The sequence below is a fragment of the Melospiza georgiana genome, chromosome 16, assembly GCF_028018845.1.
Source record: "Melospiza georgiana isolate bMelGeo1 chromosome 16, bMelGeo1.pri, whole genome shotgun sequence".
Lineage (NCBI taxonomy): Eukaryota > Metazoa > Chordata > Aves > Passeriformes > Passerellidae > Melospiza > Melospiza georgiana.
In genome coordinates, this window is record NC_080445.1 from 1293383 (window position 1) to 1307937 (window position 14555).

Consider the following 14555-nt stretch of genomic DNA (forward strand, 5'->3'; position numbering starts at 1 on the left):
CATCAATCCCCCTGAATGTATATTTTTGTGTCTGTAGTCACCGAGAGATGGTGTCTTATTTATTGCCTTGAATCTCGCAGTGATGTATCAGGATCAAGCTGCTTAAATGAAAAATGAGACCCCCATCCATTTGTTCCAAGGGAGAGGGAGGGACTTCTGTAAGTGCCTTATTTTTTCTAATTTTTGTTTTTTTAAAAGAACAATGATTGTGACCAAAATGCCAACAGTGCCTGTCTGGTCAGGATTTCACTGCAAACAAAAATGGTGTATTTTGTAACTGTGGGGATGTTTCTTACAAAATGACAAAGTCAAATAAACACTTGACTGCTAAAACCTGGCTCAGGTGGTTTTGTCCTGCTCCAGCTGTTCCTCTCCACCCCACTCTCATTCTCTCTGCATGCTTAATTTTAATTAAGGTCTCCTGCACAGCACAAGACATTTCCTAAAATCCTCCAGCCTGTCAGGGCTGGTGTTAATGAACGAGCTCACCTGTGGTACGGGGGGTGGCACAAGGACAAAGCTGAGAGAGTCCCCTCCCCAGCACAGAGGGAATATCCCAGTCCAGGACTGGAACACAGCCAGGAATCCGTGTGTCCAACACTGCGAGGGGTAGGGGGTGGTCCATGAGCAAACCAGGCTGGGAAACTAAACCAGGATAGGAGGAAGGATTTATATGGAACTGCCCCAGGATATCAAGACCGCGCTGATCAGACAAATATTTTATTTCCTCCATGACTCATAAACACTCAAACACAACGGACACTTGGTGTTCCCACACACCTGCACAGGTGAGGGCTGTCCCTCTGTCCCTCACCTGTCCCTTCACAGTCCCACTTTGTGCACATTGCACTTCATCTCCCTGCTGGCAGCCGTTCCCACAGCCACGCTTCCCCTCACGGAGCAAGCAGGAGATGAAGTTCTCACAGTATAGTCCAGCTTATGAGGTGCCTCCCAGTTGGGTGCTGTAGTGTCTGGTGCCCTCCTTGCCTCAGGACGGGCTGCAAGTCCCATTCCAGCTGTGCCCACCTGCCCTGGAAGCTCCAGCTGAGCTGCTTCAGCCTCCCCTGAGAGCCTCCCTGTCAGGGAAGAGGCAAAACTCATGGGGAGATGATGCCCAAGACTTGGCAGCAGTCAAAAAGGTGCATGGGGATGGGTGAGACACCCCAGCATTCCTGCAGCCAGGGAAATTCTGCAGATAGCCAAAATGAAGACAAATCTTGGGAACTTAAGCAGCATTCTGAGCAAGAGAGAATGCAAATTAACTCTTTCCAGAGCTGGCAGCAGAATAACTCAGAGCCTGAAGAGTCCACAAGTGTTGACAGCTCTGAGATTCAGGGAGGAGCTGGGATTCTGGGGTGCTCAGAAATAGCAACTGGATTTTCAATACTTCATATTTCATTCCCAATAAAGTCCTCAAAAATCCCACAATTCCTGTACCTTCACATGAGGATCTGCAGAGTATCATCCTTTGTCTGCTTCCACCAGGAGCTGCTGTGGAAGGAGTCCAAGGAAAGGTTCTGCAGGGAATTTCCCAACAGAGAAGCTTTGAAACAGCTCAAATCAAACCAAACACAGTGGGTTGGTCCTCTGGGAGCTTCTGCTGGGAATCCAGTGTCATCCTCAGGGGCACTCAAAGCTCCTGGCAGGTTCAGTGCCAAGTCCACATGCAAGGAGCAGCCAGGCTGTGCCTCCAATCCCTGTGTCCATGCAGGTGCAGAGATCAGCAGGCAGGGAACACAATTCCATGGCCCCAGTGTCCCTGCAGGGACAACCTGAGCCTGGCCCTACACAAACTCAGTGAAGTCATCCACAGAGGAGATCAGCCTCTTCCTCTGCCCCGTCTCGTAGCTGGGAGGGGGGTCCTGGGGCATCTGGGGAGGGGGCTTTGTGGGGGCAGAGGGGTGCAGCTGCAGGGGAAGGCCAGGGCTCTGGTACTGTGTCTCTTCACGGAGCTGAAAGGCAACAGAGAGCAGGTGAGCTCCATTCTCTCCAAAATTCTTCCAAATCTCCATCTGGGCAGGGCAGGTTACCAGGACACTGTGGCAGTGCCACTCTGTGTCCAGGTATGGGACACCAGGAGGAATTTCCCCATGGGAAGGGTGGTCAAGCACTGGAAGGGGCTGCCCAGGGAGGTTCGGAGTCCTCAGCCCTGGAGGTGCCCAAGGAATTCCTGGAGGTGGCAATCTCTAGGCTGGGGACAAGGTGGGCATTGCACATCCATTGGACTCAATGGGTTTGGAGGGCTTTTCCAATATCAGTGATTCTGGGATTCCAGGATAAAGCTTCCCAAAGCCCTTACTGCCAGTGAAACTGTTTGACATTGCCACACTTGAACTGGATGATCCTTAAGGTCCCTTCCAACCCAAACTCTGTGATTCCATGACCAGCTGGATTCTAAGCTCTGTACACACAGCCCCCCTGTCACTCAGCCAGCTCTGACAGCTGGTTTCACCTGCCTCAGCTGCAGGCAGAGGCTCAGACCAGCCCAGTCCCAGCCTCAGGGCAGCTGCACTCACCCGGTGCCGCAGCCTCTTGATGTGGCGCAGCCTCGCGATCCATTTGGAGGGGTAGGTGTCCGTGGGGTTGGATCTGCTGTGGTGGACCTGGGAAGCCATCTGGGATGGGAAGGGTGGGGAGAAGCAGGGAAAGAGAGGAGCCACATTAATGTAACCTCAACAATAAAATTCATCAAATTTTTCAGAGCAGTTTGACAGCAACTGCAATCAGCACTGAGTTAGGACTGCTCAGGTGCCAACTCTGGCTTCAAGGTCAAGTGGAAAAGTTGTTTCTTTGCTTTAGCAGGCCCTGCCTGTTTCCCTGGAAGCTGGTGATGGGCCAAGAAGCTCAGGGAGCTGGGGGTACTCACGTTGGCATGCAGGGCCATCTGACGGGCCACGAAGGGTAGGTTCTTGTCAGAGATGATCTTGGCAACACTCGTGTCCACCAGACCCTCCATGTCTTTAGTTTACAGGAATAAGAAAAAAATATTGTAAGACAGTTAAGAAGCAAAAGGTTGCCAGTAACTAAATATCTAAGTCAAATAAACCTGAGGAATTGTATCAACCAAGTACCCACAAGCTCCACAGCTCCCGCTCTAACAGAACCTGCTCTGCAGTTTAACACAACTGGCTCTCAATCCTGGCTGCTCCATAAAGGTTTGGGGAGAGCCTGTGAGCTCTCACATGAGCCAAGTGTGGCCAGAAACACCTTTGGTAAAACACCTGCACCAGCACTGCTGAACTCCCCATGTCCTCCAGCATTCCCAAGACCTGCTGGAGGGAGGGATCTGCTCTGCTGCTGACACTGGGTCCTGGGCTTGAACACAGCATGAGCAATCCAGAGAGGGTACATGAGCAGGGCAAACCCAGATCTAACTGGGCAAACTGGTTCCAGAGAGTTTCTCCTGGAAGTTTTAACTTTTACAACACAAACCCCCAGCACAGCAAAGGCTGAGGTTCACTCCCACCTTTCCGGCACTGCAGCGTCACCAGGTTACAGTCGTAGTCCAGGGGGGTGATGATCACATGCACAAAATTGAACTGCCCCTGAGGAGAAGCCAATGCACCAGTCAGAAACATTTCCCTGGCAGCATCATGGTTTGAGAATGCCATGAACACACAGCAGTGAACCCACCACAGCCAACAGCTCCCCCCATAATCCCCACACAGCTTTTAAGGTAACACCCACACACATGAGGGTACAACCCTGTGCTCCTGCTGTAACACACCCACGAGGAAAATCCCCTACCTTTATTGTGCCCAGCTTGAAATCCTCTCCAGAATCGTTGTAAACAATGGAAACAAAATCATTCCCCAGGTGCCTCTTCTTGTCACAGCGGTATTTATCCAAATCCTTTGTGGGCATCAGAGTAGCAATGTGGAAAATGGCTGGAGAGGGAACACACAGATCCTTAGGCTGGGCTGGGAAAGCAGCAATGGTCACATGCCAATAATAAAAATACAAACTGTGCTCCTTCAGTAGGTTTGTCCCCGTTTGTGACAGCTGAATCCAGTCCCACTGGATGCTCCAGCACTCTCTGGAGCATGGAGTGAAGCAGCCAGTGGGAAGGACCACAGCAGCACAGGGAGGAGACCCTGGTTAGGCAGGAAAGAGGCAATAGAGCTTAAACCAGAACTCGCCCTAACTGAGCCCTGCAGAGCCCCAGGTGGAACTGGACTCCATGTGATGAGCAAAGAGCTGTGCTGAAAAATTTGGGAAGTTCACCATATCCTGCTGGATCCTGGATGATTTCTGCACTGCTTGGTGCTGCAGGAGCTGGGTGACACTGCCGTGACACCCTCTGCTCTGAAATACTCTTCAGTGAAACACAGCTAAACTGACACCACCCTCAGTGAAGAGCTTTAACAGCAGCTGGGGACAGCAGCTAAATCTGCAAACCAAACCCTGCCAGCCTTTAAAGAGCTGATAATTTCACAGATTTACAGAACAGATCTTTTCACAGAGCACACTGTTTTATAGAGCAGACCATTATAAACTGGTGTGATGTTTTTTTGTTCAGTAAGGCAGGTATGTTTTGGCCTGAGCTTTCTCACATGGCTTGCAGAGCTACCAGAGAGAACAGGAGGGGATCAGAGCCCAGCACATCCCTGGGAAGGAACAGTGAGGATGCAGGTCAGTTAGGGTGAGGAGACACAAACCATCCCTCCAGCCCACCTTGCATGATGTCATCGTGCCAGCAGTAGGTGAACTGTCCATCCTCCCCACACACGTCCAGGCCACCCAGGTAGATCTTGTCAGGCTGGCAGTCCTTGAGCTCGATGAGCTTGCCCAGGCCCGTGAGGAACTCGGTGTAGCGGTAGGAGCCGTGCTCGTTGGACAGGATGGCGATCTCATTGTTGCTCTGGGACACAGGGACGTGCCACGTGTCACACTCAGTGCCAGCAGCACTGCACCAGCACCAGAGACCCTTCCTGGGATCAGGTGACTGCCCCCACAGAAGGGTTTCATTTTTAGCACAGGAAATTAAGGAAAAGGAAGGCTGCTGCAGGAGCAGGGCACATCCCACAGCTGGAGCAGGGAAACCCCACAGCTGCAGTGGTTCCCAACACCCCACAAGGATCCAGACCCCTACACACACTCACCTGGCCCTCCCCAACGTAGAGCACTGCAATCTTGTGTGTGTCATAGGATGGGATCTGATCCAGGAGCTGCACCGACCTCTCAAACGTCTGCAACCAAACCAGAGACCCCACCTGAGCAGCCTGAGAGGTGCCTCCCAACCAAACCATCCCAGCATTCTGCCAGCTTTAAACAATCCCCTCCACAACCCCAATACAGAGATCTCCCACCTGTGGCACTGCTGATAGGAAACACCTTTAAACTACAGCACCTCAGCTGGATATTTGTAATTATCATCTGCATTCCAAGACAGTTATGAGGTTAAAAAAATTAAGGATTTATACAACTTCTTGCCTACCTCATTTGGCAACAAGAGGGGTTTGTTGTTTTCATCACCAAAGAAGGGGGAGTGGTACAACTGTAAAAACACAAAGCTGGAGGAGAGAAGGAGGGAAAAGTCTGTTACCATAAAAATTAATGTCAGTTTTGATCTGTTGGAGGTAAGAACGTTATGTACAGCAGAAAAAATGGGAGGAATTAAAATGCTAACAGGGTATTATTCATCTTTTAGAGACACTCTGAGTGCCTGGACTACCTGCAGTTTGCAACAGACCCCTGTTGAAGAACAATGCTGTGTCAAACAGCAGCAGCCACACAAATTCCCTGCTCAAAGGCAGGGAATGGAGGAGCAGAAATGCCCTCCACAGCTCTGGGGACATTTCTAGGCTCTCAGACACATGATTGTGCAGACATTTGCATTTTACCTGCCCTCAATCAGATGAAAATTGTCTCACCATGCAATTTACATGGTGAGACAATACCCAGGTTCTATTACAACCCTTCTTTTCTTTCTTCTTAGGATTTTGCACATTCTATTTCTCAAAATGCAAAACTAGCAATCCACATCATTCACAGCAAAATTAACTCTGTGTAACCTATGGTCAAACCACAGCCCCTAATTAAGTACATTAAGTTCAGGAGGAAACTACCCATCTATTTCTTTCACCATTTTGGAGCTCTGTCTCCTAATCCCTAAGTTCATTTCATGGTAGTGCGCTCAACAGGTCTGTATCAGCTCCTGAATAAAGCAGGAGCTTTATTCAGACTAGCACAGGAGTGGCATTCAGGTGGCATGGGCTACTTAGCTCCATGTACCACAAATTTTTAGTCACAGAAGTGTTTATGGAGAATAATTTGTTTAAGAGGTGATAATTTGAATGATTAATTATTTAATGGGATACTGTGCAGCCCCCCCGAAGGAGCCGTGATGGAGCAGCTCAGGGGCTCTGCACCCACCTGGGGTTTATCCCAGGGACTTTCTCCGTGTTGGACGCCGCTGCCCTGCCCTTGAAGGCGTCTCTGTCGATCCTCTTGCCCCTCCTGGACGGGGCAGAGTCGGAGATGGTGTAGCCCCGCGGCCGGTGGCCCGAGGGCGAGCGGGGCGAGGTGGCAGCCGCGGTGCCGCCGCCCTGCCCGGCGGCCCTGCCGTCCTCGGCCCGGCCCGGCCATCCGCCCAGGCCTTCCCCTTCCAGGTTCCCCGACTGGGATTTGGATTTCACTTCCGTGCTCAGCCTCCGCGGCACCTCCCGCCCGTTGGCGTCCTTGAGCACCTCCTGCAGCGTCTGCAGCTCCGGCGAGGAGCTGGACTTGCTGAGGGGCTGCGAGGGCTGGAAGGAGAGCTCCTCCAGCGCGCGGCCCTCCTCACGCCCGATGGGGATCCCGCCCTCACACAGCTCCTCCGAGCGCAGCGACTTCTCCTCCTGGCTGGACGTGGAGGAGGACTGGGGGGAAAAAAAATAAAATAAACAAACAAAAAAAAAAAAAAAAAAAAAAAAAAACAAAAAAAAAAAAAAAAAAACCAAACAAAACCCCCCCCCCCCAAAAAAAGAGAGAGAAAATATTAACAGTTTTCATGCAATCAGAGAACCCCCGAATGGTTTGCGTTGTCTGACCAGGCAGAATCCTGTACTTGAATGGAATTTATGCGTCATGTATGAGGTGTATGAATATGCAACAGGCTGTTGTTTTTAAGGGTTAATCCTCTGTTAACCTGGGTCCTTTTTCGGGCTTGTGCTGCCCAGAAAAAGGTATCCAGACGTCCATAACTCTTTGTCTCTATTGTCTCATATTTTCCTAATTAAAACTCTCCAAATTATTATTACTCTAATTGTATTACTATTTTTACAACCATTTTACTACTATTAAACTTTTAAAAATTTAAAAACAAGTGATTGGCGTTTTTCACACCATGGCTGCTACAAGCCCCAACGTCCAACCTGGCCTTGGGCACTGGCAGGGATCCATGGCAGCCACAGCTGCTCTGGGCACCTGTGCCAGGGCCTGCCCACCCACCCTCACAGGGACCGATTCCCTCCTTCTCCTGACAGCCAGAATAAAAGCTGACAGCAGCAAGGCTCAAGGCACACCAACACTTCCAAGGAAAGGTGGGCAGGAAGGAGTACAAAGCAATGTGGATCAAGGTTTTCCCCTGTCCCCCCCCAGCGCCATCAGCGATCAGTTCCTGAGGACGCCATGAGGGAGCAATGGCCAATCCCCCCCTGGCTGTCTCACCCTGGGCCTGTCCTTACCCTGCTGTACGAGTCCTGCGCTTTTCCAAACCTCTCCTCGCTCAGCACGTGCTCGGAACACGAGGTCTCGGTGTCCTCGCTCTCGGGGGACTCGGCGGGGGACTCGGCCTCCCTGAGCTCCATGTCCATGCCCAGGCTGCCCTCCTCCAGCACCACGGCCGATTCTAGGGAGACACGGGCATGGCAGCTGAGAGAGGGACACGGGGACAGGCCCCCATCTCTCCTCTCCTCTCCTCTCAAGCACCAGCCTTTTCCCTAAGGGATCTCAACGGAAGGCCATGCCCAGTGAGTGCCCTGGCATCTCTTGGCACGTCAGACTCGCTCCTGGCTGCCCTTTTTGCAGGGAATAAATCACCTCTCCCTCACAGCCTGCCTTTTGGGCCAAGGAAGTGCAGCTGTTTTTTCCAATTTGTTGCTGATGGACAACAGGGCACGGGATGAGGAAACGGGACCTTGGACGTGGGCTACCAGGACAGACAGGAACTACAGAGGTGTAGGAAAGTACAAGATAAAAGCTCACTGGAGACTTCAGCTCTCAAAGGGAGCTTTCCTTGTACTGAAATGCAATGCTCCCGAGCCTTGAGGCCTACAAGGAGATCAGAAATTTTCCTAGGAGCCATTTCCTTGCAGTTTGGCAGCTTTCCTAGAACATCTCGGGAGAAGCAGAACAATTCAGCCCTGAACATGTGTGGAAGGACGAGAGCAGGGGTGACAGGGGCACCAGTGGCATCTGCTCACACACACAGAGAGTGGAACCACACTGACAAAAAAGCTCCATGGAAGCCCTGCCTACGTGGAGGATTTAATCTTGGATCTACTCCAGGCACTGACCACAGGGATGAGTCTGACCAAAGGCTCCTCCTGGCCTTGCTTTTTGTCCTGAGGAAAAGGCTGGAGAACAGGAGGCTTCCCATTATGCACACAAGGGACTGGAAGACCAATCTGAAAGGCCAAGATTTGTTTTCCAAAATAATAACGATAAAAGTAATAAAACCAAAAAATTAGCACACACAAAAAGTATAAAGAAAATCAGCAAAATTAAAAAAAATATACAAAGAAAAAAAATCACTAAAGCAGCTTTTCCTGGATTGATTTCAGCTCGCAGGACCAAAGTTATTTCAAAGAAGCAATTAAGAGTTAGCATTGCACACACAAACCTTCTAAAAATACAAAACAAACCAAAAGGAACCAAAACAACGTGCTGATCTGGTTAGCTGTCCAAGCCAGAACACACCTGCAGATACCCAGTGCTGCCAAGCTCCCCTCCTACACCACTGCCAAGATTGCTGGTGCTTTGAAACAACCCAAGCACTAATTATTCCTTAGGTGGGAAGAGAATAACAGGAACAGGGGAAAGTACAGAAAAATATTGAACTGCAGCAGCTTTGTGTTGCTTTGAGAGGCCTCTGACAGCAGCCAGCAGCAGCTCAGAACACCCCACAGCTCTGCTGGGAGCTTTCCAGTGAAGGAAAGAGGCAGAAAGACATTTGAACCCTCTAATTAAAATCACAAAGCATTGCAGGTTATCAAAGCAATGCAGGTGTTGTGCTCATAAAGTGTGTAATTTGATCTCCACTTCATTTAATTATGAAATAAATTTTACTGAAGTGGAGAAAGATTTGACATTATTGCAGAGCTTTTGAAAGGTAAAATTTAGCAGATTTTCTGCTGAAATATATTTCTTTTTTTATTTAAAAAGCTCTTCACCAGGCTCCATGCTGGCTGAACGTTATCCATATATGAAATCTATACATATTATCAGCTGCTTTTATCTTTCTGTGCCCAATTCTGGCAGATCCCTGTGGGCTGAGCAGCTCCAAGGGGAGCCTGTCCTGCAGCACACACTGCTCTCCTCACAGCTGGGAGCTTTTCCACTGGGCACAACACAAAGCCAATTGGAAAATGAAGCTGCAAATGAAGGATTAATTAACCCAGCCACGTTTTGACAGGTCATTTAACACTGGCCTCATGACTCATAAGCCACCCCAGCTAAAAGTTGCTTTGAGGAACTGTCTGCACTTGCAAATGTTGGATCTGGCTTGGACTTCTTCATGCTAGTCAAGATCCCATTTGTTGAGAGTGATGAGACTGGGGACAGACAGGAGACATGGAAGGGGAAAATGAGGAATGAGGGATACATTTTCTATGAATCAGAGGTGTTCTTCTATGGCAATACTGTTTGGTTGGTTTTTTCCTTAAAGATATATAAATATACCTGCCCAGGATATGCTCCTGTGCAACTTCCCTTGACAACTGGACTGGTACATGGAAGAGAAAGAGGCCACTGCAAAGGGAAATCAAGTGAGCAGCTACATCAAAAGGAAGGAGAGACTATATGAAAAAAATATAAAAAAATTAAAAAGCACAGAGTTTAAAATGTAACCAAGAGCCTAGTTTAAAACAAACAAATAAATAAATGAAACAAAGGAAAGAACAAGCTGGGATAAGCTCACCAGATGCCAAAGGGATACTTTAAGGGCACAAGGTCTCAACACGAATAAGGAGGAATAAACACATCCAACAGTGCAGGCTCCAACTGCTCCCTTTGCAGAATGCATTTTGTCAGGCTTAAGAACAGAAAATCCCTTCCTGATATCCCAGCACACACAGGAAACCAGGCTGAGCCCTTCCTGACCTGCACAAGGTCACTTTCAAACCCACAGAAGAGTCTGAAAAATCTGGGTAGAGACCCACAGAGGTTTAACCTCTAAAGGGGCAAACAGGCATGTGACAGTGGGACAGCAAAACTTCTTCCAGTCACTGCCCAGCCAGCTCCAGCAAGTCTGGTTAACAAGGATGGGGCCCAAATGACTCCCAGACTGGCACAGGAGTGGCATTCAGGTGGCATGGGTTCAGCTCTCCACTTAGCTCCACATACCACAAATTTTTAGAGTCACAAAAGTGTTTATGGAGAATAATTTTTTTGTTTGTTTGTAAGAGGTGATAATTTGATTTTGGCTCCAATTTTGTGTTTACATGTTCTAAAACACTAAAACACACCCTGCCCTGCTTAAAAGAAAGCTGAAAACTGGCATTTTAACCAGATTTCCAGACAATCCATCCCATTTTCCCCAGCAAAGCCTGGTCTGCTGGTACCACTGCTCAATTCTGATGGTGCCTGCAGTGCTCAGAGCCTCCGTGTTGGATATCACTGGTAAGAGCTCGAGCAGGGACTGCAGAAAGCTTTAAAAACTGCAGCTGTTGGTCAACACCAATCTCCCAACACTAACAAGTTTTTAAGAGGAACTAGCACCACATTAAATAGAGTGAAAATCCTTGGCCACTGTGTTAAAATCAAGCCAGCAAATGAAACTCGAGTGGTTCAACCGCAGGCTGAACAGTCCTTTCCAGAGGTGGGTAAATCCAAGAGGATTTGCATTCTGCTGTAAAAGCCAGAGGCAGCCCACTCCTCCTGGCTGGCAAGGGTTGGGACAGACCATGCCCCAGGAACCTGCAGCTCCGAGTGCCCGACACAGACTCCCAAACTGAAGACAAATGGAAATGGAAACACTGCATGGAAAGATCCATCCACAAGTGGGATGCCCAGATCAGCCCCAAACAAGTGGGAGAGGGAACAGATCCATGACTTTGTTCATTTTCATTTGGGGAACACACCAACCACACGACTCCTCCAGAGCAGCTCCGTTACTCCCCAGCCTCCTGCTCCCCCACACGCCAGCAGAAGCAAAGAGGAAGGGAATTTTTCCCTTCTAGGGACAAGAAGCGCTTCCCTTTCTCGGTGCTGGCCCCCCTGACACTCCCAGGTGCTGTGGCAGCCCTGCAGGGACCCAGCAGAGCCCGGAGCTGGCCCGCCCTGCCCGCAGCCCCCACCTGTGTTGGAGCGCTGCAGCAGCGAGGGCTTGGCCGTGCCCGTGGCCAGGCTGGAGGAGGGCACGGACAGGGATTTGTACAGAGCCGTCTCCCGGTGCTCCTTGAAGCGCTCTGCAGCCATCAGGGCGTTGGAGAGCTCCTGCAGGGGCATGTTGTTGATGTCAGAGGAGAAGGGGCTCAGCGGGTTCTCCAGGCTCATCAGCCAGCTCGTGTTGCCTGCACCAGACAAGGGGGAAAGTGTCACAGACATCTTTTCATGGAAAATCCTTTCCTTAGGATTTTTCCTCCTGGGAAGCTGAGAGGCCTCAGGAACAAAATGTAAACAATGGTTATCTGCTGCTGTGGAATGCAACAGGTAGATCTTTGATTAGCTCCTCTTAGATATTTGTAATTAATGGCCAATCACAGTCAGCTGGCTCAGACAGAGAGCTAAGCCACAAACCTTTGTTATCATTCCTTTCTATTCTTAGCTTACCCAGCCTTCTGATGAAACCTTTTCTTCTATTCTTTTAATATAGTTTTAATGTAATATATATCACAAAATAATAAATCAAGCCTTCTGACACATGGAGTCAGATCCTTAACATACACCCCTGTGAATACAGTCACAGGGAAGTGGTCAGTACTCCCAGCTCTCCCAGCTCCTGTTGGAAATGCTCACATTGTTCTGGAATATGCAGGTAAAAAATCCAAACAGAGCAAGTTCTGGGTTCTTCAGCAGAATAACTCAATTAATTTGCTACTCCCAGTGCTCTGCACTTCACCCCAAGCTCCTCAAAACCCACCCTGGTAACTCACTGCTACAGCAGATTCCCAAAGCCATCCAAAACACTCAGGTGTCCTAATAAAGACCAGGTCAGTTATTTTCTCATGAAACAGCTTTCACTTGAAACAGATAATGCCTGTTAATCTCGTGGAACACATTGGTGTTCAAGCATTTTGACCTTGAACAGGTTGTTATTCCTTTCCTAAGAGCAAACACAAGTGAGCTGCCCAGACTTGTGGCTGCCCCTGCATCCCTGGCAGTGCCCCAGGCCAGGCTGGACAGGGCTGGGAGCACCCTGGGACAGTGGACGGTGTCCCTGCCATGGCAGGGGTGGCACTGGATGGAACCCATCCCATGGTTCTACAGTTTCAAAAGGCAGTAAGCCATAAACAGATTCATTTACAACTAAATGTGGATTTTTCTCCTTCCCCCAGGCTCTGCTCTCTCCCCAGGATCCAGCCCACACTCAGGTACCCACCTGTGGGCCTGCGCACCAGGATCTCTGCCCAGCCCTGGGTCAGCAGGGGCACGTAGGCAGCCAAGTTGGCCTTTTCCTTCTGCAGGGCAGTCTGTGGAGCAGGACTGGCCTTGTCTGGGCGGGCTGCAGCAGCAGCAGGGCCCTGTGTCCCTTGGGATGTTGAGCCACTGGGAAAGTGGGAGGCTGAGCTGTCTAAGGCACCAACACGTAAGGCATGACCACCTGGCAGGACAGACACAATCCAAGGGAGAGACATGCTTAGTTAGCCCCAAAAATATCTCAGGAATGAGGCTTTTAACCTCTTCTATCAGCTGCATACACAATATACTGGTTTTATTTACCTTGTCATTACAATTATTATTGTTACTATTATTTCATTTTAATTTTTAAACTTGCTTTTCTCTCAATCCGCAAATTTTCTTACTTTTCCCCTTCCAACTCTCTCCTCCATCTCCCTGTAGGGGACAAAGTGAGCACCTGGGTGGGGCTTAGCAGCCAGCTGGGGCTAAACCACAAAGAGAATTTGATGTTCCATGTGTTCTTTATAAAGCAGTTTATGTGTTTACCAAAGGTCTCCTGCAAAGAGAGGGGAGCAGGAGGAGCCCCACCACACCTAAAGCCAACAGCTCCTGCTACCTGCTCCTCATTAAACACCAGACAGCTCCAGATCTCCAATTAGCTCAGACACAGGAGGCACCCAGACCTTCAAGCTGTGGCAGGGAGAGAGCCCAGGATGGGAACTCACCCGACATGGATCGGACTCTGTTGCGGGAGCTCCTGCAAACCTGCTGCCCAGGCTGGGATTCCAGCTTGGCTGGAGCCTCCTTGGTCTGTCTCACTTGCAAAACAGGGTCTGAGCTGTAGGAAAGGAGATACTAGTGATGTTGAGGGAGGAATCAGGTGTGCTGGACAAATAAAACATCCCTCTTATGCTACAAAGATTTAGCAGTGGTTTAGGTGACTTTGTCGGGTGGAGATTTCCAGAAATGGGAGCAACACCTACCTTGATTCTGGGGTGCTCTGGAATTCTCCAGAGTCCAGGCCAAGCAGGGACCTTGTCCCTGTTCCAACACTTGTAGTGATGGTCACCAGCTTGTTACCAACCAGCCAGGTCTTGGTCCTTCCTCCAGCCAGCAGAAACTCCCCCACGGGAGACCTGGGAACACATCTGGGATGAAGATTCCTCAGGAGGCAGAGAACAGAGCTGGTGCCATTAACCATGCAGGAGGTGCTGCCTGCTCTCCTTTACACAGCATTTGTGGCACCCCTCTTTGCTGCCCACATCCCTGTTATCCATCAGGATGATGGATGAGCTGCTGCAGCACACGGGGATTATCCTGCAAGGACAGGGAGCAAAGCTCCCAGACCTTCAGGGCATCTCCTCCAGACAGGTCCTGGCTGAGGCAAAGATTGCTTCTCTCCAGTGGATTTGACAGAACCACAGAATGGTTTGGGTTGGGAAGAACCTTAAAGCCCACCCAGTGCCACCCCCCGCCATGGCAGGGACACTTTCCACCATCCCAGGCTGCTCCAAACCCTATTCAACTAGCCTGGAACACTTATAAGGATGGGGCATCCTATGGGAAATCCATTCCAGGGTCTCACCACCCTCAAAGTGAACAATTCCTTCCCAATATCCCACCTATTCCTACCCTCTGGCAGTGGGAGCCATTCCCTGTGTCCTGTCCCTCCACCCCTTGTCCCCAGTCCCGCTCCAGCTCTCCTGGAGACCTCACCACAGCCTTCCCATCTCCAGTCTTTCCTAATCTTCTCCTTTTTAGCCAAGATTTTATCAGTGAGGAAAGGCTTCAGA

The 14555-nt window shown here is 49.9% G+C and overlaps 1 protein-coding gene across 4 annotated transcripts in view; it reads right to left on the minus strand.

Moving 5' to 3' along the window:
- Positions 1-718: 718 nt before the first annotated feature.
- The window catches only part of TSC2 (TSC complex subunit 2), a 33214-nt gene continuing 19377 nt past the window's right edge, over positions 719-14555 (minus strand). For 3 of the 4 annotated variants that reach the window (XM_058035951.1, XM_058035949.1, XM_058035948.1), the window contains 15 exons: positions 13746-13898; positions 13488-13600; positions 12743-12964; positions 11499-11714; positions 9883-9951; positions 7668-7831; positions 6376-6860; positions 5438-5513; positions 5103-5189; positions 4675-4861; positions 3748-3887; positions 3467-3545; positions 2867-2958; positions 2517-2615; positions 719-1952 (listed from right to left, as the gene is read on the minus strand). In XM_058035951.1, coding sequence (XP_057891934.1) covers positions 1785-1952; positions 2517-2615; positions 2867-2958; positions 3467-3545; positions 3748-3887; positions 4675-4861; positions 5103-5189; positions 5438-5513; positions 6376-6860; positions 7668-7831; positions 9883-9951; positions 11499-11714; positions 12743-12964; positions 13488-13600; positions 13746-13898 — 2350 coding nt within the window. In that variant the 3' untranslated portion in view covers positions 719-1784. The remainder of the gene's footprint in view (positions 1953-2516; positions 2616-2866; positions 2959-3466; positions 3546-3747; positions 3888-4674; positions 4862-5102; positions 5190-5437; positions 5514-6375; positions 6861-7667; positions 7832-9882; positions 9952-11498; positions 11715-12742; positions 12965-13487; positions 13601-13745; positions 13899-14555) is intronic. The other variant, XM_058035950.1, reaches the window with a different exon arrangement.